This window comes from Myiozetetes cayanensis, unplaced genomic scaffold (assembly GCF_022539395.1).
Source record: "Myiozetetes cayanensis isolate MyiCay16 unplaced genomic scaffold, myiCay2020 scf1, whole genome shotgun sequence".
Classification (NCBI taxonomy): Eukaryota; Metazoa; Chordata; class Aves; order Passeriformes; family Tyrannidae; genus Myiozetetes; species Myiozetetes cayanensis.
Window position 1 is genome coordinate 117,420,028 of NW_026086604.1, and position 22,392 is coordinate 117,442,419.

At 46.2% G+C, this 22,392-nt stretch overlaps 2 protein-coding genes and 1 long non-coding RNA gene across 3 annotated transcripts; 2 read left to right on the forward strand and 1 right to left on the reverse strand.

Annotated features, from left to right (window-relative positions):
- The first annotated feature begins 2,929 nt into the window (after positions 1 to 2,929).
- Positions 2,930 to 5,662, forward strand: HOXA11 (homeobox A11). The gene is made up of 2 exons (XM_050314841.1): positions 2,930 to 3,629; positions 5,133 to 5,662. Exons 1-2 carry the CDS (start codon positions 2,963 to 2,965, stop codon positions 5,363 to 5,365), a joined length of 900 nt encoding a protein of 299 aa, XP_050170798.1. The 5' UTR covers positions 2,930 to 2,962; the 3' UTR covers positions 5,366 to 5,662.
- Positions 5,663 to 14,671: 9,009 nt separating this feature from the next.
- On the forward strand, positions 14,672 to 17,140 carry HOXA10 (homeobox A10). The gene is made up of 2 exons (XM_050312594.1): positions 14,672 to 15,491; positions 16,866 to 17,140. The coding sequence occupies exons 1-2, from the start codon at positions 14,672 to 14,674 to the stop codon at positions 17,138 to 17,140; spliced, it is 1,095 nt and encodes a 364-aa protein (XP_050168551.1).
- LOC126638609 (uncharacterized) lies at positions 17,101 to 18,645 on the reverse strand. The gene is made up of 3 exons (XR_007628643.1): positions 18,487 to 18,645; positions 17,809 to 17,943; positions 17,101 to 17,377 (listed from the first exon to the last, which is right to left on the reverse strand). It is a non-coding gene; the product is annotated as an uncharacterized LOC126638609 (long non-coding RNA).
- Between the last annotated feature and the right edge of the window lie 3,747 nt (positions 18,646 to 22,392).

Consider the following 22,392-nt stretch of genomic DNA (forward strand, 5'->3'; position numbering starts at 1 on the left):
TCGCTCTTCTTGCCTTAATTTTCCTTTGTTTCCCAGAGGTAGCCCCGACCTCTGGCACGGCGGACCCTCGCTCGGCGCCGCAGCCCCGGCTGCAGAGAGGAGCGGGAAAGAACCCCATACAAACCTGTGCCAGCTCTGCTCCCCATTTCTAGCCCCAAGGTTTGAAATTTATTGAAACGCGAGAGGGGGGCTGCACTGAGTCCGAGGAGGTGGCGTCCAGCGATTAAGCATTGGGTAGCTCTGTCATGTCTGCTCTGACACAAGCTGAAGTTGATTGCCAAAGTGCTATAAAACCGCAGGTCAGTCTAGAACTGTTTTCGGTTCTCCTAGACGCGCCGTGTTCAATTATAGCCTTAAAAGCCCTAATACAAGTGCAAGAATTTGTTTGCCATCACACAGAGGCGGGGCGAGGCTCGACAATGGTGGCGCCTTTGTTATCTCAAAGTCACTGAAATCCTTATACATTCCTTTTTGTTCGAAGGGAGGGGTGTCTGCGTGTGTGCAGAGTGTGGGGAGCGGTTTTTCATCCGTGGAATTGAACGGTGGGGGTATACAGGAAAAATAACCAATGTTTGGAGACCAAAAGTGGGATCCGACTCTCCAACCCACCCCTCCCTCCCACCTCCCCCGCCTTCCCCTACCCCCCGCAAAAACTAGGGGGAAAGTAAATGCGAACAAAATTACAGCATTAAGGAAAAACCCAACCAGAGCTCTGGCAGAACCCTCCCCACCTCAATTAAAAAGAAAAAAAAAAAAAAAAAAAAAAAAAAAAAAAAAAAAGAAAGAAAAAAAAAAAAAGAGAGAGGGAAAACCCCAAAACCCTTTTACAATCCCTGAACGACATTGCAGTGTTCTGCTAGTGGTTTTGACAATATGCGATCTCTTTCCATTCACTTTCTAGCAAATATGTCAAGCTGGAAGATTAATTAATTAATTTCAAGTTCAACTCACAGACATGCAGTAAGCATAAGAAGTTCTTGCAGAAAACCAAAATAAAGAGTTCATTACAGGGATACGTCCAGAGCATTTGATTTGTGAACGGTAACCCTTGTAAAATAAGAAAAAGGCATATAAACATTAATGCTAATAAATTAGTTTACTCCACTACAAAGTAATTACTTGATAATATTGAATTTACAGCTTGAATTCAAACGCAATAGTTAACTATAATGTAGGGGAAATACATAATGAGAATATTTTCTCTCTGCACAACATGATTAGATTTGTTATTGAGTCGGTTACGATAAGCTAAGCAATAAATAAACAAATCGATGTTGACATTTAAATACCGAAGATCTCCAGAATTTACTGGAGAACTTTCTCCGGATATATAAATACTTCCACAACACTGCAGAGGAAGAGGGGGGAAAATACAAATATTATTTCCCTAACATTTTTGTTTCCCTTCCACTAGACTCCCAAGTCCATGGGGGCATGGATCTTGAACTACATCTAATTTCCTAAGAGCACCGACTTCACAATAGCCTTTTGCCGTTCTGTTTTTCTATTTTGATTAAATCCACCCGGAACCCAAATATTTCTTTTCTGAAATCGAGCATCAGAATAGCAAAAAAATATTTTTTTCCGAGAGCTTAGGGATGTCCGTGCCTCAAAAGGTGCTGTATTCTTTGGCGTATTCCTCTGTTTTCTTTGGCTCTGCTCATTCGGTGGGGTGTGCATTTTTATTGGCAGAGAAGTACTTTTTAGTCTCTGACCTGTACAATCCGCTTTCTATATCATCCCTTTCATGCAACAATAGTAAAAGTTTAACCATGTTTTTGAAATAGGTCTCCCTGGGTCTCAGCCTTCAGCGACGGTACGAAGCTGAATGGAAAGTATGTCGGTACGGCGATTTTGTTTCTAGGGGTTAACAGTATGTCAAATAATTTTAACTAGTCTTCTGGCAATTAAACTCAGAGGATTTGTCAAGCCGGGATAGCCCAATATCCACTGGTTTTCCAAGTATTTAGCGGCAGGGTTGAGACGGAGAGATCAGCAAACAGTCTTTAGGTCCGTGGTCTGCACTTTAAAGGGCTTTCTGGTTTTTTGGCTTTGCGAATGAGGCAGGAGAAGATTTGAAGGGGGTGAGGAGGGGGGAACCTGCGTCCTGGGAACCCGGCATTGTTAATTACCTCCAGTACAGCTTGGCTGAAGCCGCGCGGGGTATTTGAGGTTAATATATAAGTAAGGGAAGGAAGACACTAAGCGCTTCGGAAGTGAACATGAATGCAAGCATGTAATCTATTCACCATGAAAATCAGTAAAGACTTGACCCTGGCACATTCTTCCTATTAAGGTTTCCAGAAAAACCATGAAGGATGAGGGCGCGCCTTTTTTTGTCTTTTTTTTTTTTTTTTTGATTGGGGGGGTAGGGGAAAGCCCAAACCGAACCCCCCCAAAAAAAAGAAAAGGGGAAAAAAAATAAAAGAAGACGTTTTCTTCAGGAGCTTTTCCTCCTCGGAAGCAGCTTTCCAGAAGAAACCGTGCTTGCGTCTCTACGGTGCCCTCCTTCTTAGAGCCTTCCAGCGAGCCGCCGAACGCCCCAGCAAGCCCACAAACAAACAGAAAGGTCTCACCTAACCCCGGGGGGAATTGATAAGCCTCTCTGCTCCAGAGCCAGAGGGTGCCAGGGGGCCGGGCGGCTATGTCTGGGGCAGTGGCAGGGCGGCTGTGTGTCCCCCAGGGCTCCCCCCCGGCCAACCTGCGCTCGGCTCGCCCCTGGGCGCTGGCGACGAGCTGTTGCTTTCCCCCGCGACGGCCACAAAGGGAGCGGGGCCCGGGCCCGCCGCTCGTCAATGTCAACGTCGGGCCACGTGACCGCACCTCCCTGCCGCCGCCGGGAGAGCTCTCCACGTCAGCCTACGTCTCCCCATCTCTTACTTCACGGATCCGCTTCAAAGGGGCAGCTGCGTTAGAGAATCATGTTAAGCTCAGCTAATGCGGAGAAGCCGAGGTAGCCCTAATGATGGATTTTGATGAGCGTGTTCCTTGTTCCTCTAACATGTATTTGCCAAGTTGTACTTACTACGTCTCGGGTCCTGATTTTTCCAGCCTCCCTTCTTTTTTGCCCCAAACCCCGTCTTCTCGCCCTATGACATACTCCTACTCCTCCAACCTACCCCAGGTCCAACCTGTGAGAGAAGTTACCTTCAGGGAATATGCCATTGATCCCTCCAGTAAATGGCACCCCAGGAACAATCTGCCCCACTGCTACTCCGCAGAGGAGATCATGCACAGAGACTGCCTGCCTGCCACCAACACTGCTAGCATGGGCGAGATGTTCGGCAAAAACACAGCTAACGTCTACCACCCCAGCACCAACGTCTCCTCCAATTTCTATAGCACTGTGGGCAGGAACGGGGTCCTACCCCAGGCTTTCGACCAGTTTTTCGAGACGGCTTATGGCACAGCGGAAAACCTGGCCTCGGCGGACTACCCGGTAGACAAGAGTGGCGAGAAGGCGCCCGCGGCCGCTGGGGCGGCGGCGGCGGCAACTTCAAGTTCGGAGGGCGGCTGCGGCAGGGCGGCGGCGACGGCGGCGGCGGAGAAGGAGAGGCGGAGGCGGCCGGAGAGCAGCAGCAGCCCCGAGTCATCTTCCGGCAACAATGAGGAGAAATCCGGCAGTTCCAGTACGTATAAAGGCAGCGCCGGAGCGCTTTTAGGAAAGGCAGCTTGAAATCTAGCGCACCGCCGCTGTTAAATTTTTATATGCTGTTTTATAAGCATATAAGGTTTATGAAGGGCCTTTAGATTTCCCCCAACAAAACTTTGTTATAAAAGGCGAGATCACGTGTTTAGTGCTGAAATTGGCCGTGAAATACCCACCGGGCAATGGATGCCTAAATTTTTTTTTCTCTCTCTCCTTCTCCTTTTTTCCCCAATTTTTCCCCTTTTTAAAAAATAATAATAATAAAAAGAGTTCCGTGGTCAACTCTCGAAAATATAATAACGTTCTTTTGGTGCCTGTAAATTCGGAAAAAAAAAAAAAAGAAAAGGAGATCCTGACTCCTTTGATATCAATGTAATCCAATGATTTTATAAAAGCCATGTGTTGCACCAGAAGTCTAGTTAGGAGCTGAATTCAAAGCCTTCACCGTTTTAACGATTGCACTAGAATAGCGTTTAACAGATAAAGTAGCCGCCTGAACTGTAGCAATATATTAAAAGAAGCAAATTAACCTAAAGCTGGCCTTTTTGTCTAAAGGAAGCCATTTTACTAAGGCACTGTGGCAATTACGTGTTGCCTCCTGTCCAACAGTTTGTTACTTACAATTGTTATTCAATCTGTCAAAGTTTGATTTTTTTATGTGGGCTTTTTAAAAGGCAAAGCTAGTATACAGCCGGGAGAAAAAAATACCTCGACAATGAACTGTACCAGAAAAGGAAGTTTTTAAAGGGATAGCAGCTACGTTTAATGTAAAGAGTTCCTGAACCTTGAAACCTTTTATATTCTGCTTAATGAACTTTAAAACCGTAATGGCTAATCGAGAGGAGAATACCTCGATGCTGTGGAGAGAGTGCTTGAAAATAGCCTGCTGAGGGGAGAAGGAGACGCCACAGCCTTGGGCTCAGGAGCTTTTCCTCTGCTCGGGACGCAGAGCCAGGATTAGGCCAGGGAAACGAGGGCGAGATCCAAGCGGATACGGGCTCGGGGAGGGCTGGGCGCGGGGTCTCCCCGCCCGATGCAGCGCTGCCCGCTGCAGGCAGCCAGGTGATGGCCGCTCCCTGGGCAGCTCCGCGTGCGTGGCGGCGCCCGGCGGAGCCCTCTACAAAGGCTTTCCTCCGGCTCGTGAAATCCGCAGGAACCCCCCGCCACCACCGCTTCCTCCGGCCGCCCTCCCCGCGGAGGAAGCGAGGCTGGATTCCCGCGTCTCGGCGGGGGTTTCGCCCTGCACGCTGCCCGGGGCCGCGGCGCTGCAGGAGCCGGGGGTCCCGCTCCCGAGCTGCACGCACCGGCCAAGGCGAAGGGCTGGCGCCAAGCCTCGGACCTGCCAACGCCGGCCCCGGAGCGGGCAAAACGCATCTTTTCCATATTAATGTGTTTTGCCTGAGTGTTCCCCCATCCCTCCTCAGCCTCTACCGCCGGCCACCGCCGGGTCTCAAATATTTCTGCCTTTTTTTTCACTCCACAGGTGGACAACGTACGCGTAAAAAGAGATGCCCATACACCAAATACCAGATTAGAGAGTTAGAAAGGGAATTCTTCTTCAGTGTCTACATAAACAAAGAGAAACGCCTCCAGCTCTCCCGAATGCTCAATCTGACCGACCGCCAAGTCAAAATATGGTTTCAGAACAGAAGAATGAAAGAAAAAAAAATTAACAGGGACCGATTACAATATTACTCAGCTAATCCACTACTTTAAAACTCATAGCATTTTTCAAGACGAGATTAAATTCAGATTTCGCCCTTGACAAGGTCAAGCCACAGGGTTATGTGGAGGAAGGAGGTGTGTATCTGATAGGACTAAAAGAATCCAAGGCTTTACACACATTTAAGCCTAGTCTGGAACTGCAATGATGATTTTATATATATATATATATATATTTACATATCAACTGGAATCGATTTGATTTTGACACACATGGGATCCATTTCTAAACCTGCACGTCACCTCTGAGTGCAAAATCCATACCTCTTACCTTTGCAGGCACTGCGGCTCACCCTGCCACCACTTTCGGCAGGCACAGGCGGGGATGGTACCCCTCTGTCCCCGGACTCGCCCACCCTCTGCTCTTTCTAGCCCCTGTGCTGCTGTGAAACAGCTGTCTGGAAATTGCTAGGTCGAGCTCACCCAACCAGGACCACTGCAGAATATAAACTCTGAGAAATAATCTTTTGTTCTTCCTTAGCGGAAAATGTCTGGGTTAGAGGCAGTGTTCCATTGCCCAAGGATTTGAAATGAGAATTTAAGGACACACACACATACACACACAGAGAATTAAAGGAAGGAGGGATGTCATGTCTACACCTTCCCGGGGCCAACCGCGAGTAGTTGTAATATGGATGTAGTGATGGTTATAATAGTGTTTCTTTTGGGAGTGTGGGAAGGGATGGAGGTGAGGGAAGAAAAAGAACTAAATGAATTACTTAATGATTTACTTTTTAAAATCAGGTATAAATTCGCCATATATCGTAAAGAAACAATCACTAAAAATAAAATTAGCAAATTTTAATCAGCTCTCGTTTTATTTATGACAACGCTCTATGCGTTGCCATCTTTTCGGAGACAAATCACCTATAATACTAACATAAAACGGCAAAAAGTGTGAATTTCAGCGTTTTAGAAGAAACAACTCCATAAAGAAAACTAACCTTCTGGCTTCTGGCTCTCAAACTTTCTTCAGGAAATACCTGTGGAGAACGACAGTTTAGCAAATACCACACAACACTTAATTGAAACTTGGAGTTGTGCAATGCACTAAGATTGGATCATTAAAATGACTTGATCACATGTTCGTTTAAAGGTGATTAGTGAGGAGTTTAAACAGAAGCCAAACAATGTAAATATGGTAATTTTGTTGTTGTCTACTTTAAATGTCATGAGCTCTACTTTGTCGCCCAGTCGACATATGCAAAGAATGGAGAGTTGTTCGGACTTATTTTAAATATCTATAAATATATATATTTCCCTGCAGGAACCAAAGCGTGAAAAAATGCAATTAAAAAAAAAAAAAAAAAAAGAGAGAGAGAAAAAGGAAAATATTTAAAATTCTATATCAGTTTACAAAGGATACAGTGTTCTATCGTTAAGGTAATTTGCTGTTGAGAATATCTGAATGTATATTTCATACAGGAACGGTGTTTTACAAGACTTGTAAATAATAAAAAAAAAGAACCCATGACCTATTTTGTTTGAATGCTTTTTTCCCCCCGATTTTTTTTGTTTGTTTGTTTGGTTTGGGTTTTTTTGTGTTTTTTTTTTAATTGTTCCTTTGGGGCTAAAGGATGTGGGATTTCTTTACATGTGCAACAAAGTGATGATAAGAATGTTTTTTGATTAATAAATTTATCAAATGGGTGTAATTTCTTTGTCACAGTTCACAAAATGCAATATCTTTATATGATGTCACTGTTTTCAATATGTATCATCTATATGTATATACAGTTTTCTTTTAATATGCGAAAGTATTTGGTTGCATGTATACAGTGGAGCAGCGCACAAGGAAAATAAAAAAAAAAATGGAAACTTTATATTTTTACTCTGGTGTTATATTACTGCATGTCCTTTTATCTGGTGTAACTCTGGGACCCGAAATTCCTCATGACCTTGTTCAGTCATTTGGGGTGAATTACTCTTCTTTAGTGGACTTTGTCATTAAATTTTCTACTTTGGAGTTAACAAGTGAACCTAGGCTTGTTTGAGCACCGTTTCAGTGGGTCACAGGAAAAGGAAAATTGTGTTCGTAGCTCGCTGCGTGTTAGGCCTTTTCCTTATAGGCAAGGTCCTACGTTTGAGGGTTTGATGTGCCATTGCTGCCTGCTACCCGCCACATGTGTCCAGGATAATGTTTGTCGGTAGCATTTGGGGCACATTTTATAAGTCAGCACCAAAGGGAAGGTCCAAGAAAGCCGATGGATGTGGCCAGAATCTGAGAGACCTGAGAAAATTGTTCGTTTGGGGGAGGCGGGGGGAATCCACATGCAGTGTGGTGGAAATGGACTGTTTGAAATTGTCCTTGATCTCCAAGGCAAGGAGGGGGTGGACTGAGGCGGGCTGCAGGGCGAGGGGGAGGAAGGCTGGAGGGAGAAAGTTGGGGGAGGGGGCACAAGCCCCCAAACAATAGCTGAGGTAGGAATGTGTTTTGGGAAGAGTGTTTGAATCTTCAGTGCTGACCCTAATACTAGTCAGGAGAAGAAAGTACATTCAGTTTTCACGTTGTTTACTGGCTTTGAACTTCTGTATTGCTTGGACATCACCCATAACCTTGAGGTGAAGGACTTACTGACTCTGGGCCTTTGTTGACCACCGCCACCCAGCCAGACAACGTTTGCCCAAGGGGAATGTTGAGAAGTGAGGGGGAGAAGATGGGACTTTGTTTGTTTGTTTGTCCAGTATGCAAGGGGAAATACCAGTTAAAAGGAGACAGACAGATGGACAAACAGACGGTGGGAGAGGGACAGAGGGACGGATGGAGAGTTGAATGGCAATGAAAGTTAAGCCTTCGAGTTTCCTTTCCTGGTTAAAAATTAACTGGTATTCAGAGCCAATCCCAGAGACAGCTAAAGCATGGAGTTTCTGTGGTCGGGGTTTGGATTTCCTAGCCCAATAAAATCGCATCCTCTGTGTTGTTGCGACATTGCGGCCATAAAAACTGTCCGTGACTTGTCCGCTCGCCTGTACCAAATGCATGGCTATAAAGGCAGCAGAGGTTCGCCCAGAGGTTTGTACACCGGGAGGTGAGAGACCACTGCCCTCCACCGCCGCCGCCGTCCGTCCGTCAGTCCGCCCGCCCTCCGTCCTGCCGCGGGGCCCTGGCGGGCGGGCAGGCGGACGGCGGCCGTGGTTGAGGGGCTGCTTTGCCACAAGATGGCGATCTTCAGATCAATGTCAAAGCCGCCCGGGGCGAGGGGAGCAGCCCTGCAAAGGAAGAAAGAAAAAAAAAAAAAAAAAAGAAAAAAAAAAAAAAAAGAAAAGGCAAATCTTGGCCTTTGTTCATTTTGCAGCCCTGGAGCCACACGGGTAATTATTGCACTTACTGGGCTCCGCGGTACAAAAAGCCGCCCGGGATGCCGGGGGTTGGGGCAGCTGCAGGGGCTTCTCGGTGAAGTTAAAGCCTCTGGGCTTTGGGTTAGGAAATCCGCGAAGGTAAGTGTTTTATACATCTACCCAGAGTGGAGAAGGGTGAGGAGTGTGCTTTACCTGGAAGGGTGCCCTGCTATCTGGGGTGGCCCTTGCCCCGACCGCTCAGCACAGCGGAAGAGAACTGTAGGGATGGGAAAGGATACAAAAAGTGGGTGGTTAGTATGTGAAATAATATAGAAGTGACTTTTTAAGTTGCAGTTGACCTTTTATTTTCTCTTCGTTTTGGCCAGCCGCATGGAAAATCCACGTTATCTGGAAATATTTTTCAGAAGAACTTTTAGCTTTCTTCCAGTTATTTAAAAAAAAAAAAAAAAAAAGAAAGAAAAGTGTAGCATTGGAAATATTATGAAACTTGACATTTATGTGTGGAACAGTAGGTGTCTTCAATCAAATAGATCTATGGCAACACAGTCTGCAAATGACAGACAATTCTGACGATGTTATTAGTCTTGAACTATAGTTTGGTAACTTAAAAGGATAGTCTGCTTCCTTACAGCTGGACACAGATTGTGGTAAACAACTTTTGACATACTTACGCTAAAAACTATTCATGTGATTGCATATTAAGTCAATGTTCGTGCAAGACCAGATTTGGATTTCGATTTCCTCTCTCTGTCTTTCTTTCTTTCTTAATCAGCACATGTGCTGTAAACAAACAATGGTCACACATTCTGGTGTGCTCAAGGTTGCTCTGGGTTGTAGCTTTGAAACTCTATCCTCACTACGAGTATCCCTAACTCCAGGTTACTTTTCATGCCCATAAAATTTTCACATGTTTTTGTTATGTCTCCATTTGAGAAGGGCGGGAGGGAAGGTGGTATTATATGGAGGAGATACTGGTTTGGCTACATATTTTAATACACGTGTTTTTTAGGACAGAGTTTTAAATATCTGTCCGGAAAAATGAAAAATATTATTTTGTCCTTGCTCTTGTATGTAAAATAATGGACTTGCCTGCAGTGCTTTTTTAAATGGTAGTTACAGGGAACTGTTGCAAATGTAGTTAAAAGCACATGCTCAGTCGGCAGAGAACAGCTTTTAGATGATTATCGGAACCTATCGATTTCATAAAAGATGCTCCATTAAAAGCTCGGGGATGTTGATCCCTTTTGACTTCCCCTTAGCAATGCCAGGACGTGAGAAGCCACGTGAGAAGCAGGGGGATTTGAGGGTCCCTTTGCAACATTTTACTTTACACCAGTCATGTTAAACTCCGCATATTTGATCAAATATTTATTTTTCCCCTTGTTGTTTCCCTGTCCCATTCAATACTCGGCTGAATAAATCAAAGGGACCCCAACAGCAGTTAAAGCGCCCTCTGGTTACGAATTGTTTACTGACGGCCGCGGTCATAGGATAATATTTTAAAAAAACAAGCTTGTTTCTTACAATAACTGTTTATTATTTCACATTATTTGGGTTTGCATGTTTTGGAGGGAAGAGGCGAAGCCAAGTCAGTGTCTACACTGTGTTTAATTAATCGTGTACTGAACTTCAGCTCACATACCACTTCCAAACCCCTGGGAGGCTTTTTCATAAGCTCTTTGGGTTTGTGTTTTGCTGTCTCTTTTTTTTTTTTTTTTTTTTTTGGTCACAATCTTTTCATTAAATGCTCTGAAATGGAAACTTCAGGCCAACGTGTGTGTCTGAGAGCCAAACTATACCACAACGACAGCAGCAACAACAACAACAAGATATTTGTATATGCCTCCAGGTCTTGTTTAAAGGAAAGACAGCTACAAAAACGAGAAGAGGTGCAGTTTCGAATGCTTGATAGAGCTGTGTGGCCCATCTCTCGCAATAGAAGGGGTGCACTTAAAAGACGGAATTGGGTATGTAATATTTTTCCCCACACATATATAACCCGATACCGTTGTTGCTTCTGCATGGTGTTTGGGGCTCTCCAGACAATAGAAAGCCCCGTTGTTCTCGCCAGTGCCGGAAAATGGCGAGGAAATAAAGCCCTAATGAATTGGTTTGGGTGTATTTTGTCCTGCCGCACACTAGAATTTGAAGCTCGTCAGAATTGCTTGCAAAATATGTTTCTAATCCAAATGAGTAAAACGATACACGTATAATACAAAACACAGTTAAGAGAACAAGCCTGTGGATGGCTGAAATAAAATTAAATCGCAGCCTAATTTTTAACAAGATAATCCGCCAAAACAAGCCAACCTCCACAGCACCACCACCAGCAGTAAAAGAATTTCTTGTAAAGATAGAATTAGTGGATCCATCATTTGTCACCTAACTTGGCACAGACGCAGTTCCTAAACCTCCTGTCTGAAATCCGCCTTCTTTGGAGCAAATCCAGGAAAAAAGGAAAAAAGAAGGAAAAAAAAAAAAGAATCTGGCACACACGCACGTTCCAGCCAACTGACAGTTCCAATATTAAATAACTATAGTCTGATCGCATTAATTTTTGGAGCTATATAAAATGTAGTCGACGGCTGTACTCTCAGATAGGCGGCGCATGCACTCCTGTACAGACTGCAAGGCCGTTTACGTTTTCACAAATTGCAGCTTGCCCGTGTCTACAAATAAAAGCATATTTTAATTAGCTCGCAAAATGCGTCTCTGGATTAACAGCGCTGATCTTTTGGGTTATACGGGCCAATAATAAGAAGATAAATCACGGTTTAACACGATACATTTTGAGATTTCCAGTCAGAGTTTGCTTAGGCTGAGCTGTCGGTTTTTATTTATTCCCTTCTTGTTTTTAATTTTAGTTCAACCAATAAAATGGCTTAACGACGCTATTAATGCATCTATTATATTTTTCTTGGATCAATAAAATTTTATTTTGATAGTATTGTCTATGTACGTCGTGAATTTAGATTCTCCACGAAAGCACCGGCTTTGATATTTATCAGAATTTTATTTGCTCGCTTTTATAGACCCTCAGATAGCTTTACTTACAGAAGTAGAATTAAAAAGAAAGTAATTCTCGTCCCCTGGCGTCCACAATATTCTTTAAAATTTCTTTTAAACAGGGGTTAAGTTCCAAGGGACACATTGTTAAGTGCTGGCAATGCAGTAGCTGCACCCAGCGCATGCCAAATTAGTTCAGTTTAGTCAGAATTGACCATTATCTTTTATAGTTACGAATCAAGTGAACATTATTAGTTTTACTTCACTGGGTTTGATGATGCTGGTTACTATTTGCCTTGGCCTTGTTAGCGATTAAAGAAAGCGGAGATAATGTAACGCCGAGCTGAGTTCATGATCTAGATGCAGTCGGTGCCTTGACCATCAAACCGGCACCGTTCACTGCGGTCAGCACAACACCCGTCGGCAGCTCCCACAGGGCCTTACACGGCAGGGGGTAGCCCACTGCTACAAAACCTAGGAGAGGAGGCTAAAGATAACCTCCAAAATTCTCACCGGCCTTTTGTCTGATTCCCCCGCATTAACTTGCAGAGAGGGAGAAGAAGCCAATTCGTATTTCTTCGATGCATTTCCAGTCGGTTTATTCCGGCTGACGACAACGTACTTTTTATGGTACTTTCCTCCTCTTTAATCCAATTTTTAGAAGGGAGTTACTTATTTAAAAACAGCTCTGGAACGATTTCAAGCGTTTCTCCTCGGTTCCGTATGGCTTTTAAGTTTGCAATCCATTTCTATTTAATTTGGCAAATGCAAAATAAACATACCGCAAGAGCGGACTTCCCCGGAGTAATTTTTATACCTGACTTGTGCAGAGAAATGTATTTGGAAGGCGGTGCTGGGGCTCACGTTTCGTTTTATTTAGTTCTGTATTTATAACGCTAAGCCTATTGATAATAGCCTTCCTGTATACCAGCCAATAAACCGGTGCCTTATGTGGTATTAATTTTGTTAGTAGTGATATGGCCCTCATAGGAATCTGATAAGGGTTTGTCCATCGCACATTAACACATCGCAGAGTTATTCGGGTTAGGAAAATACAAACAATGCTACAGGAGGAAATAGGGGAAGGAAAGTAAAGCCTCTAAGGGTTTCTATAGGCTGAGGGATTTACCCCTGTCACGGCATCCCACGGGCCGGTCAGAAGGAAATCGCTTTGTGATGCTCACCCCATCACACTGGAAATATCACAGAGGTTTTATGACTGTTGCAAAGTTGTAGCATCCCCTGACTGGCCCATGCTTTCCGTGGGCTCGGGGAGAGCCCCGAGGGAAGGGACACTGCCCTCCCGCCGCAAGGAGGGAGGAATGTCACACTGTGGAAAAAGCATTTTCCCGTGGCAGGCAAACACTGCGGCACAAGACCACATGGGGCTTGACAGATCCGTGGGGTGAGGGGGAAAAGGTGCTCCCCTGGGGGTTTTGAAGGCCGAGGGTAGGCGCCGGAGGATGCGGGGAGCCGCACCCGCCTTGCCGCCACGCCGCCCGGAGGGCAGCAGCCCCACCACGACCGTCAGCGCCCTCCTGGGCATGGCAGCAGCGTGCCAGGCAGCAGCCCTCGGCCCAGGTCGGGATGTCGCCCGGCCCGCAGCTGCTCTCGCCCGCCCACCCTGCTGGAAGTAGAAACCGGCCGATGGTTGCCTCTCCCGGCGGCGTGTGGGGGAAGAGGAGTGAACCACGCTCCTCAGGGATGGGCAGCGAGAACTGGGCAGCCTAAGTGCCCTTAGTTCCGCGGGCCAGGCAGGGAGGCGACTTCAAAATGGCACAAGCGAGAGATGATGGAAGTGAAAGCAAGCAATCATTAAGCATTTCATTAGGAAATCTATCTGTCTCTCTGTCTGCGTCCCTGCCTGTCTGCTATCCGTCTGCTACCTCCGCCACAATTACATATTGACTGGACAAGGCTGTCTAGTATCTCGGAATTTATCTAGTTACTCTTATTTCTATTATTTAGTACATTGCTTGAAGGAGACGATGCTTTTGAAGAGGCGAAAAGTGAAAAGACCCAAATGCAGGGGGAGGGAGGGGAGATATAAAAATGATAGCCCAAATATAAACACATCAATAAACACGGTGCGCAGCATCCTGCGAAGATCCATTTGAACTGCTCGCGTCTGGATTCTTTCTGTGACATATGTCTGGCTTTATATTTTAAATGGTAATCAGACCTCGGGAAGAATCCAGCGTTAACTAAAGCATTAGGAGCAGCAACCGCACAATCAATCCTCCCAGAGTGGCATTGCTCCCTAAGAGATTCCTCTGCGCAGCAGCGAGCATTTTATCTCCAGGAAAATTAAGCCCAGCCTGGCGTCGTGGCGGTGATTTTAGGCTGGAAGCAGCCCTCTTCCTCGGGAGTTTAACGCGGGAGGCACCAGGCCCCTTTACGGTTTCCAATGATCCGTGATAAACAATAACAAGTCTTTTATTTCTTAAAAAAACGAGACAATCAAATAAAATGAGCAGAGCCTGGGCATAAAACACCGGGTGAGCCGCGGTTTTATTAATTTCGTGAGACACATAGGCTGTGCAGGGAGGTGAGCAGGCGTTGTTGCAGGAAAGCCCGACTGCGGGGAGAGAGGAGCGATAGTAAAAGCTTCATCTGGACACCGCTTCAGCCTAGGTATAATAAACATCAGGACCGCCGGGCTATTTTATAGCGGTGAGTGTGATAAGAGGGGAGCAAAACTTGGAGCCAGTACCAGCACAGCCCGCTCCTTCCCCTTCCCGGGAGCGCGGATCCCGCCTGGGCGCAGGCGCTCGTCCATGTGGTCGAAGAGCGCGCGCCTGTGTGTATGGAAATCCATATTACACATTAATATACATCTATCTTCCAAATTCAGAGGTCGACCTGAGAGCAGCTCTGTGCATACGAAACCAGACGGGGAGGGGTTGCTGGGGAGGCCCGGGCTTCCATTGGCTGCAGCAGCCTGCCGTGGCGCGGGGGTATCTCTCATCATATTCAGCATGTTTTGCACAAGAAATGTCAGCCAGAAAGGGCTATCTACTCCCTTCGCCAAATTATTCCACAACAATGTCATGCTCCGAGAGCCCGGCTGCAAACTCTTTTTTGGTAGACTCCCTGATCAGCTCTGGCAGAGGGGAAGCGGCGGGAGCAGGAGGCGGAGGCGGAGGCGGAGGCGGCTACTATCCCAACAGTGGTATCTACCTGCCACAGGCGTCCGATCTGTCCTACGGGCTGCAAAGCTGCGGACTTTTCCCCGTTCTGAGCAAACGCAATGAAGGTACTTCTCAAAGCATGGTCCCCAGCTCGCATTCCTACGTGTCAGGCATGGAAGTGTGGCTAGACCCCCCCCGGTCCTGTCGCATGGAAGAGCCGGAGAGCCAGCAGGCCACCTCGTGCTCCTTCGCTCCAAGCATTAAGGAGGAGAGCTCCTACTGCCTCTATGACTCAGAAAAATGCCCCAAGGGCTCGGCCGCCGCAGACCTCGCTCCCTTTCCCCGGCTGAGTGCCGAGGTCAGCCCGGCCAGCAGCGGCAGCGGGGTCCCCGTCCCGGGCTACTTCCGCCTCTCCCAGGCTTATGGCACTTCCAAGAACTACGGCGCGGGGCCGGCCGGGGCTGCCCCCTTCCCTCCGCAGCCCCCTGGTCGCTTCCAGACGCCTCCATCTTTGCCTCCCGTCTCGGACTCGGGGAGGAAAGAGGACGAGGAACGCTCCCCCAGCCCCTTGGCGTGCGTCTCCCAGAGGGAGGACGAGACTCAGGCTTCATCTTCCACCGCAGAGGAGCTCTCTCCAGCTCCGTCAGAGAGCAGCAAAGCTTCTCCCGAGAAAGAGCCCGTAGGTAAGCGAATGGTGATGGTAATGATGGTAGTGATGATTAAAAAGAAAGAAAAAAGAAAGAAAGAAAGAAAAAAAACCCCGTTGAGGATCATAGTGTCATCGCGATGCGAAAGGAGGATCCCAGCTGCCCCGCGAGGCTGCCAAGAAGCGCTGCTCAGGCTGACCTTCTGAACTTTGTAATATTCGGGCATGGGGTTGCCGTAAAAATTAATGTCCATCCTATAGTTTAAAATCCTTAGAGCCTCCGCTATGGGCAACTTTAGCCTGCATGCTGTTTAAACATATAGAATAACGAGATCACTTTTTCCCCTGTGTTGTGAAGGTGCCTACCAGATAACAGAGATGTTTGTGAAGCATCCAAAATAAGCAGTAGGCAGTGCCAATAAATAAACCTATTAACACGGTAAGTTATATTTTACGATCCAGAATGCTTTTCGAAATAACAGCCGCGCTGAAATGTGCCATCTATGAGCTGCTATCAAATTAGACTGATAAATGCAACCGCGAATATCCTTCAGCGTCTACACCAGATAAAAGAGCTGTTATTTATACATTTCCTTATTTATTTCCCTTTCGGGTCCCCATGGCAAAAAATAACTCCCCTTCCCCGGGCGGCAGACTTTTCAGGAGCTTCTCTCCATTCTCATTTCAGATGCCCTGTTATTCCTTTCAAGCGCACTCTTGGAAAGTAATAGTAAAAAAAAAAAAAAATTAAAAAAAAAATTGAAAGAAAGCGAAAAACTACTAGAGAGCCAACCCCAAACCACTAACCACTCTGAGCCATCAAGAGATTGGTGTTACCTTTTTCCCAGCCAGTGGGGAACACCTTTGAAACGTTTTCATTGTTATTATTGTAATTTTTTCTTCCCTGAAACGCTAAGTAAAAGAGAGGGCCGCGGCGAAGCATTCTGGAAAGGCAGGGGCAAAAGGCAGGGAGGCTCCGGCTCCGCAGCTCACCTTGTTTTCCACCTCCACAACACACTTAAAAAGTTCGGATCCGCAGGCTTTGGTTTTTTGGAAGCAGGTGGTGAGGGTGGGGTTGGAAATCAGTCTACAGGTCGTTCACCAAGCTGCCCCCGGTAACAGTGGGCTCGGAGCAGCTAGCAGGGAGAGAAGAGAAGCCTGTTTTGGGGTGTCAGAGTTGAACTACACGGCGGGGCAGGGAGGTTTTTGAACAGTGTCAATTTTTACCAAGGTAGATCCAGCGCCTTTGGGAAACCACTTTGAAGCTCTCGGTTCCCACAAGGATACCCCACATTCCAACTCTCCGCAGCTGGCGGAGCGAGCCCACACGGATGCTCCTTCCACCCTCTCCCTCACAACTCCTTGCCTCTGACTCGATGGTAACGTCCATTTTTTACTTTTTCAAAACTAGGCAATTCAAAAGGAGAAAATGCAGCAAACTGGCTCACGGCAAAAAGTGGCAGAAAGAAACGATGCCCCTATACCAAGCATCAAACTCTCGAGCTGGAAAAGGAGTTTCTATTCAATATGTACCTGACTCGTGAGCGTCGCCTAGAGATCAGCCGCACAGTCCACCTCACAGACAGACAAGTTAAAATCTGGTTTCAGAACCGCAGAATGAAACTGAAGAAAATGAACAGAGAGAATAGGATTCGGGAGCTCACAGCCAACTTTAATTTCTCTTGATGAACCTATAAACACGTCTTTATGGTTTAAAGAGCCAGTATCATTTTCCTAGGCTATAGTCATCCGCACCTGTATGGATTAACGATTTTAGACACTCTCAATATGTCCTTAACCTCTTAAGAGCTACTTTGGGGGGCTGGAGGGTGGGCAGACTAAAGCCACGCTAAAGCACAAAATGCCGTGCGTGAACCTCCCCTCTTCCTTCAGCCTTCTTCCGGGCCGTTTTGTTCCTCTAAGCTTTGATACATAGAAATACGGTTTCAGAAGCAGCAAATAGGTTTTCGTCTATATGTCTCTCTGAAAAGTAAACAATATTGGTTAAAGGTACATTCTTTTAAAATATAAGCTCTGTAACTTGGACTGTATGTAGCTGCATAATGAAGAATTTAAGGCTTGCCATATTTCTATATATTGGGAGCTTTCCCTCCTCTGTTTTCCTTTTCTCCCCCTCCCCCTTTTTTCTTCGAAAAGCAGGACTTACAATAATGAAATGCAGGCATGCTTTAAAAGGGTTTCATGGGAACGGGTGTTAAGAGATTTTTTTTTTTTTTTTGCTTTACCTTAAAAGTCATTATTACAGCTTTAAAATTGGCCAGGAAAATGAAATCTCTTCTCTTTAAAGGTATAAAAGAGTTCGTTTTGCTCATGGACTAAATTATTACACTTACCTCTGAATTTCTCTTGCTGGTTGTAGATATTTACTTAATGTAGTTTTGCTTAAATATGTGGAATTAGTGATTCTTTTTTGTGTCTCTATATAATGTTACCGTTGGTAACGCATGACAAGCACACAGAAATTCCCCCTTGAGAAAGAAATAGTCACTTTTTTTCCTCACTAATTTCACTGAAAAGTGCATATCCTGAACATGAGATGGACTTTTTGAGCCAGAGTCTGAGATTGCGAGGGAGAACGTGTCTTCCTTTATACTGTGAAGTTACATACATTAAAGGGTGAAACATATAGGTGAAAAAAAAATTTAAAAGAGAAAAAAAAGAAAGAAGGGGAAAAGCTATAAATACAGATATGGATAAATGTCTATTATTATTAAAATGCCGATACTGTTTTAAGCAAATGCATTCTATCGTTATTATAAATGTTAGTTCTAGCTATATCTAGTTCTTACCTTAAATCGGAATAAATTAATATTGTAATGCTGCTGTGCGTGAAAAAGACGATGTTTATGTTCTCATAGAAGAATAAAAAACCGTGGAATTAATCCTTTTAATTTTACCTCTTTTTGTGACTGTTTATCCTCAGGTTCTACTTTATGTCTTCGAGAACTTTTACAACAGGAATAGTTGCCTAAACCCCCTGCAATTACTTTAGGAATCTATTTAAATATTACCTAGACGGTCGTAATTTGTCTGGGCCATATAGCGATGGTGCTCTAAGGTTTGTCGGCTTTTGTTCAGTTTTATGACTTGCTAGTATATCTGGATTGTTGCTGTCTTGAACGAGTGGTTTCAGTTGACTGAGGAGCTGCATAGACTGAGGAAGCAAATTACTATTTCTTGAGGAAAGGGAAACGATTTTTTTTTTTTTAATCGAACACCTACAAGTGTGCGGAGATCTTTAACTCCAGAAGAGGCTGACAAAATTCTAGCTTTATCTCAGGGCTGAGAAGAAACCGTAAAGGTGAGCTCATGTGGAGGGGGGGACCCAGGTCTCGTCTCCCTGCCAGTGGGCCCCTCCAAACAAGGCTATTCCCTACCTGGCTGCATGTGGAAGAGCTTATTTCACCCAGCTGCCTTTTTTTTTTTTTTTTTTTTTTTTTAATCCTCGCTTCCTTGCTGCATGTTTAGCTTGCACAAAGTCTTGCACAATGGGAAGGCAAAAAGAAGGCTGGAAGAAAAGCGACAGCTAATGCTTCCTTGCAAGGGTATATGTATGCCGGGAGGAGGGGGGGAACAGACTTTGAACCCAGGCTTCTTGGGAGCCGTTAGCTTTTCATGATGTAACATTGTCGTGCACGGCCTTTTTTTTTTTTTTCCCCCGGTTGCATCTGCATGGAAAGGCGAAAGCTGTCCGCGCGCGCGTGTGTGGGTGGTTGTTATTATATTTTATTCTTGTTTTCATTAACCCACCCAAGGCTGGCCGGGGGGCGCGGAGGGGCGCCGGCGGGGTGGGCAGGAGGGAGAGAGGGATGTTTTAGTCACGTTTCTGGTTTTATTTTCGTAGCGGGATCCTTGCGTTAAGGACCACGGCAATGGGGAAAGTAATAATTAGCGCCTGAGAACTGCTCTGTGGTTTAGGTAGTTTCATGTTGTTGGGGCTCCACCTTTCTCTCTACAGCACGAAACTGCCTTAATTACTTCAGTTGATATCATCACCAGGTATGCTTGGTGCGAGGGTCCTTTCTGCCCGAAGAAATCTTAGCGCTGAAGTGAACTGTAGGCGTCAAGTCCCAATGCCATTGTTTCCCATCTGCAGCGGAGCCTCCTTTGATTCCTCAGATAAACACGGCAGCCGAGGGGGGAAGCTTGACAAGTTCTTCAAGGTTAGCTAGCTCCTAAGCGAGTCCCTGCCTGCTTGCGGGTTTTTAATATATCTCGTTGGCTGCATTCAAGGTCAGGTGCGTTTTGCATTCCGCTCGGCATGGGTCGAGCTCGGGGGGTCGGGGGAAGCGGGAGGCCGTTTTTTTATTTTTCAGCTTGGATTTATTAAAAAACAAGAGACCCGAAAGCGTGCCTGGGGGAGGGGGTGGGGAGAGATCAAATCTGCCGGCCGCGCTCCACTCGTCATCAGAAACAAGGGCACGGAGCACAGCGCCGGCGGTCGTGTGGACCCACTGGTGGCGGGGGCGCCCTGCCTCGCCGGCGGCTCTCGTCCCCCGGGGTGGGATGGCTGGTGCCTGCCGGGGCCTGTGGCAGGGCTCCGCCGGCTCTGTGCCGCCGCCCGTCGGGCCCGCTCCGCCGGGGCTGCCCGGGGGCGCCGGCTGCCCCGCGGCCCGCAAGGCCTCGGTTACGATCACGATTGCGATGCGGTCTCTCCGCGGCGGCGGAACGGGCAACAGCGACCTCTCCGGGCCCGCTGCCGCCGCCGCCACCGCCGCCTTTTGTGTCCGCAGCGCGACCGCGGGCCATGGGCGGGCTCCCGCCTGGCCCTCCGCCGGCAGCCAGCGCCAATGCGCCCGCGGAGCGAGGCACCCTCCGTGGCGGAAAGGAAGGTGTGGGAGAGCACCGAAAATTCACTCCTTGGGCATTTATTTCTATTTGATTTTTTAGGGGTCGTGATTAGGTTTACCTTGAAAAAATAACAATGGTGAAACCTATAAACTTTCCAAAAAGTCCAAGTTGGGCTGCGGGAGCTCGGAAGAGTTTGGATAGCGGATTTTAGCTAGACGGATCCCTAGAGAAGCAGATGTTCCCGGCCGGGGCAGGAGCAGAGCTCTGCATTGCAGCCAAATTTAAGTGCTTGTGTCTGTCTCTGCATATACTGTGATTCTGACGGGCTATCTGCTGGGGCTGTGTACATTCGGGGAGTGTATTTACAGTGCCTATGATTGTGCGTGCCTGTATGGCATTTGTTGCCTCTGCCCTTTTGATTCCCAATTGAATCTCCTCATCCTGATTTTGGACTGCTTCCCCTAAATTCTGAATCATTTTTTCTTTTCCCTGTGCCAAAACCCCTCCGTGCATTCATAGCACCACTGGTTCAGAGAGCTCTGCAGTGGCAGGAAAGCCTGGGGAAAGGCGATCCTGAACTTCCCGTTCAGGAGAGGTCGCCAACGCCCGCAGATTCCTGCCCCGCGCCCGAGTAGGCTCCGCGCCTCCGTGGTGCGTGTCTAATGAAGCAAAGTCTGCAGATGTCTCTCGCTTGAAAACCGATGGGATCCTTCCTGTTGCAGCCGGGGGTCAGAGCTAGAGGAATGGGAGTTCTACTAATTCGGTTGTATCGGGATGGAGGGCAAGGAGTATTTTTATTCAGACACGATGGCTCCAGCAGTGCTTCGTTCCTGAGAACTGCGGTTTCATACAGCAATTTTATGTGAACGTCTGTTTCTGCCCTGCTTGGGGTCTTTTGCCTCCGAAGGTGTAAGTCACCAAAATCTTAAGGCATTTGCAACACAAATTGTACGAAGCCCACTCGCCTTTGTAACTCGTGTGAAAACCGTACTTCGGTTGAAAATGAATCTAAAACCGCACAAAAAAGAGGAGAATATCCCAGCGTTATTATCAGCATTATTATGGCCGCGTGAAATATGTCTAATTATTTGCTCTATTTTGCCTCTTGCTTTCTGTACACCCTGTCCTGCCTCTTGGATGCTGGCAGTGAACAAATGCATAATTTTACAGGGAAATAAAAATGCAGACACGTTCTTTTAAACGCTACTGTTATTGTTATTCATTTGCTATTAGTTTTGGTGAGGAACCAAAAAAATGAAACCCGCTGCTGAACTTGGGAACCCAAATTCGAGTATAAACATCCAGGACTCCTGCAGCTAAGATTATTTTTTCTGAATGGAAAAAGGAAGTTCTACAATCACATTTCACCACAGCTGACTCTTAATAATAAATACAAATGACGTGGAGTTCCGTCTTTCCAGGAAAGAAATACAATTATTTTTTTCTATTACGGAGTGTCTATACAATAGTGGGGGAAAAAAAAAAAGTGAGAGAGAAAAAAAAAGTAGAGAGAGCTTTATTTGCATTTTTTAAATTGTTAGAAAATAACGGGCCCCTTGTTTATTGAGATCCTGCAACTGCTCCGTAATTTTTGAACTCTAATGGGGGATAATAGTTTCATTATGGACCTTTGTAATTCTGAATAGGGAAGAGAGCATTGTTAAAATAGGACCTCCATAAGATTTCGGACTAAACTGTTGAGAAGACATAAAAAGAAAAAGAAAGAGAAGAGAGGAGAGAGAGAGAGGGGGAGAGAGACAGCCCACATAGCGATGTAAACCTAATTAGAACCACACTTTCCCATGCACAGTATTTACACGCGATTTTAATTATTACTCAGTCGTCCCTACCAATTGGTGGGCTCTATTTTCAATAAAAGATATTTTGAGCAAATTGAGCCTCTCGCGGATATTTTTTGTGCCCCCTGCATCCTAGTGACCGCACTCCTTCACCAACCACGGGAATAAACAGCGTGGTTGTCCGTCAGAAAGAAACCAAGGAGTCGCAGGCATGTTTGCCAAGCGCTCAGCCAAGACTTTAATTCCTAACACTGGACTTGGATCTGGCCGCCTCTTGCTTTCCCCCCGCGAACCCTCCCCTCCTTCTGCGGAGGATTGTAACCCTCC

What these genes read in the sequence shown, in the direction of transcription:
- HOXA11 (XM_050314841.1), top strand. Translation starts at nt 2,963, where the DNA reads ATGATGGATTTTGATGAGCGTGTTCCTTGTTCCTCTAACATGTATTTG. An exon ending in GGAGAAATCCGGCAGTTCCA is followed by an intron (nt 3,630 to 5,132) that starts GTACGTATAAAG and finishes TTCACTCCACAG; the next exon opens with GTGGACAACGTACGCGTAAA.
- HOXA10 (XM_050312594.1), top strand. Translation starts at nt 14,672, where the DNA reads ATGTCAGCCAGAAAGGGCTATCTACTCCCTTCGCCAAATTATTCCACA. An exon ending in TCCCGAGAAAGAGCCCGTAG is followed by an intron (nt 15,492 to 16,865) that starts GTAAGCGAATGG and finishes TTTCAAAACTAG; the next exon opens with GCAATTCAAAAGGAGAAAAT.